This window comes from Leucopleurus acutus (assembly GCF_964270905.1).
Source record: "Leucopleurus acutus genome assembly, chromosome: X".
NCBI classification, from domain to species: Eukaryota; Metazoa; Chordata; class Mammalia; order Artiodactyla; family Delphinidae; genus Leucopleurus; species Leucopleurus acutus.
The window spans coordinates 55,144,380-55,148,616 of record NC_139148.1 but is presented as its reverse complement, the minus strand read 5'-3'; the positions used below and the strand labels follow the sequence as shown (position 1 = coordinate 55,148,616).

At 44.3% G+C, this 4,237-nt stretch overlaps 1 protein-coding gene across 1 annotated transcript; it reads right to left on the bottom strand.

Annotated features, from left to right (window-relative positions):
* Positions 1 to 1,558: 1,558 nt before the first annotated feature.
* On the bottom strand, positions 1,559 to 2,013 carry LOC309978462 (histone H3.3A-like; the record flags this gene model as incomplete). Its single annotated transcript, XM_082864948.1, has 1 exon — positions 1,559 to 2,013. One exon carries the CDS (start codon positions 2,011 to 2,013, stop codon positions 1,603 to 1,605), a length of 411 nt encoding a protein of 136 aa, XP_082721074.1. The 3' UTR covers positions 1,559 to 1,602.
* Positions 2,014 to 4,237: the final 2,224 nt, after the last annotated feature.

Genomic DNA, 4,237 nt, shown 5'->3' with positions numbered 1-4,237 from the left:
TTGGACCTGACTTCAGTGGATCTACATTGGGGCTTGGGGTAAACAACATCTGAGAGACAATAGGGCCAGCCACTGGCATATCCACAGGTAAGGTGGGACAGAGAGCAGTGCCTACAACAGTGTAAGCTGAGAGCTTGCACAACAGGTAAAAGGTGACACCACAGAGCACAGACACAGGTGAACTCCTCCAGAGGAGGAAGACTCAGTGGCTTCCGTCCAAGTGGGAGTGGTCCAATCCCACCTATATCACACTGCAGAACAAAAACAAAGCTAAGAAACAGATCTGGAGGCCTCTAACCCAAGAATTAGGGAGCAGACCTCACTTCTGACAGGGCAGTGAACATCACAGAGCAAAGGGGAAGCCCTGCTCAATATTCTGTGCAGGCTTTGGTCATCACAACATCAGTCACACCTCCTATAAAGAGGATAGCAGCCAGTATACATTGAGGAAAGAGGTGGCAGATATCTATATTAAAAACAACCCTCAGGAGGAGCTTCAAGATGGCGAAAGAGTAAAACGTGGAGATCACCTTCCTCCCCACAAATACATCAGAAATACAATTACATGTGGAATAACTCCTACAGAACACCTACTGAACGCTGGCAGAAGACAGACATCTGAAAAGGTGAGAAACTCCCCACGAACCTGGGTATGGCAAAAGAAAAAAGAGAAAACAGAGGCAAAAGAATAGGGACGGGACCTGCACCAGTGGGAGGGAGCTGTGAAGGAGGAAAGGAAGACTTTCCACTCACGGAGACTGCGGGTGGTGGAGGGGGCAAGCTTCAGAGCCACAGAGGAGAGTGCAGCAACAGGGGTACGGAGGGCAAAGCAGAGACATTCCCGCAAAGAGGATCGGTGCCGACCAGCACTCACCAGCCCTAGAGGCTTGTTTGCTCACCCGCCAGGGCGGGCAGGTGATGGGAGCTGAGGCTCCGGATTCGGTTGTATTTCAGGGAGAGGACTGGGTTTGGTTGTTTGAACACAGCCTGAAGGGGGTTAGTGCACCACAGGTAGCTGGGAGGGAGTCTGGGAAAATGTCTGGAGCTGTCGAAGAGGCAAGAGATTTTTCTTTTTTCTTATTTTTTATAGTTTAATGTATTTTAATAGCAAACTTACAGGAACAGCACAGAAGACAGACAACATCAAAAAACATGTACTTGCATATAGGACAACTCAGTTAGAAAAGTATAGTGAATGGATGGAATCTACTGTATGATAAAAATGCTACAAACACCATTTAGTTGCAGTCAATAAGAATTTTACTTGTTTTAAAAAATCCAAATGATGGCATTGTCCAGAAAAATTTAACATGTTTATTTATAATTGTTATAAAGTTGAACTGCTGAAACTTGTTCACTGAAACATTTTGACTTGCATTAATGCTTTATGTCCCCGCATTTATATTAAAAATTCACACACAAATGAAAATGGTAAAACTGCCAATACCTGATTTTTGTCCCCCATTTTTCCACCTGTAATCATATACTTAGGTACCTTTTGACCCCACGGGGGGGGGGGGGAATCTAACGTTCAGAACTACCAATAACAGGAAGATAATTTTTTTTTTTAAATAATGAAATGTTTCCCATCATAGTGGATTCTTAAGCACGTTCTCCATGTATGCAGCATGCTAGCTGGATGTCTTTTGGCATAATCGTTACACGTTTGGCATGGATAGCACACAGGTTGGTGTCTTCAAAAAGGCCAACCAGATAGACCTCACTTGTCTCCTGCAAAGCACCAATAGCTGCACTCTGGAAGCACAGATCTGTTTTGAAGTCCTGAGCAATTTCCCACACCGGACTCTGGAAGGGAAGTTTGCGAATCAGAAGTTCAGTGGACTTCTGATAACGTCTAATTTCACGGAGTGTCACGGTACCAGGCCTGTAACGATGAGGTTTCTTCACCCCTCCAGTAGAGGGCGCACTCTTGCGAGCGGCTTTTGTAGCCAGTTGCTTCCTCGGTGCTTTACTACCGGTCAATTTGCGGGCAGTCTCCTTTGTACGAGCCATGGTATAAAGACCTCCTTACTTACCTCCCTTCTCCTTCGGCAGAAGCTCAGCGAGCTAGAGGCGGCGCTGGCATCAGAGAGCGACAGTGGCATGGTGGCGGCAGCGAACACAATCAAGAGACTTTTTCTTGCCTCTTTGTTTCACGATGCGGGAGGAGAAGGGATTAAGATCGCCGCTTAAACAAGCTCCAGAGATAGGCACGAGCCACAGCTATCAGCATGGACCACAGAGATGGGCACGAGATGCCAAGGCTGCTGCTGCAGTCACCAAGAAGTCTGTGAGCAAGCACAGGTCACTATCCACTCCTCCCTCCCGGGAGCCTGTGCAGCCGGCCACTGCCAGGGTCACATGATTCAGGGAAAGTTTCCCCGGGAGAACACAGGGCATGCCTCACATTGGTGCAACGTCACACCAGCCTCTACCACCGCAGGCTCGCCCCTGATTCCATAACACTCCCTCACCCCAGCCTCAGTGAGCCAGAGCCACCGAAGTAGCTTCTCCTTTTACCCCGTCCTGCCTGAGTTAAGAACAGATGCTGTCAGGCGACCTACATGGTGAGGCGGGGCCAGGTACAAAGATGAAAACTGGGACCTGTGCGAATAAAGAAGAGAAAGGAAAATTTCTCCCAGGAGCCTCAGGAGCAGCGGATTAAATCTCCACATACAACTTGATGTACCCTGCATCTTTGGAATACCTGAATAGACAATGAATCATCCCAAATTAAGGAGGTGGATTTGGGAGCAACAATATACTATTTTTCCCTTTTTCTCTTTCTGTGAGTGTGTATGTATATGTTTCTGTGTGTGATTTTGTCTGTATGGCTTTGTTTTTACCATTTGTCTTAGGGTTCTGTCTGTCTGTTTTTTTCAGTATAGTTTTTAGCACTTGTTATTATTGGTGGATTTGTTTTTTGGTTTGGTTCCTCTCTTCTTTCTTTCCATATTATTTTTTATTACTTAAATTTTTTTTACTAATTAAATTTATTTTTATAACTTTATTTTATTTTCCCTTCTTCTTTCTTTCTTTCTTTCTTTTTTCCCTCCCTTTTATTCTGAGCTGTGTGGATGACAGGCTTTTGGTGCTCCAGCCAGGCATCAGGACTGTGCCTCTGAGGTGGGAGAGCCAAGTACAAGAGACTGGTCCATAAAAGACCTCCCAGCTCCACATAATATCTCCATCTAAACACCAAGACCCATCCCCACTCAACGACCAGCAAGCTACAGTGCTGTACACCCTGTGCCAAACAACAAGAAGACAGGAATAAACCCCATCCATAAGCAGAGAGGCTGCCGAAAACCATGATAAGGCCACAGAAACCCCAAAACACACCACCAGAAGTGGACCTGCCCTCCAGAAAGACAAAATCCAGCCTCATACACCAGAACACAGGCAGTAGTCCCCTCCACTATGAAGCATAGGCAACCTACTGAACGAACCTTAGCCACTGGGGACAGACACGAAACACAGCAGGATCTACGAACCTGCAGCCTGCAAAAAGGAGAGCCACAAACACAGTAATTTAAGAAAAAAGAGAAGACAGAGAAACACTCAGCAGATGAAGGAGCAAGGCAAAATTTTTAATTTCTTTCATCAGTGTCTTATAATTTTCTGCATACAGGTGTTTTGTATCCATAGGAAGGTTTATTCCTAGATATTTTATTCTTTTTGTTGCAATGGTAAATGGGAGTGTTTTCTTGATTTCATTTTCAGATTTTTCATCATTAGGGCATAGGAATGCCAGAGATTTCTGTGCATTAATTTTGTATCCTGCCACTTTACCAAATTCATTGTTTAGCTCTAGTAGTTTTCTAGTCGCATCTTTAGGATTCTCTATGTATAGTATCATGTCATCTGCAAACAGTGACAGCTTTCTTTCTTCTTTTCTGATTTGGATTCCTTTTATTTCCTTTTCTTCTCTGATTGCTGTGGCTAAAACTTCCAAAACTATGTTGATTAAGAGTGGTGAGAGTGGGCAACCTTGTCTTGTTCCTTATCTTAGTGGAACTGCTTTTACTTTTTCACCATTGAGGACAATGTAAGTTGTGTGTTTGTCATATATGGCCTTTATTATGTTGAGGAAATTTCCCTCTATGCCTACTTTCTGCAGGGTTTTTATCATAAATGGGAGTTGAATTTTCTCGAAAGCTTTCTCTGCATCTATTGAGATGATCATATGGTTTTTCTCCTTCAATTTGTTAATATGGTGTATCACGTTGATTAATTT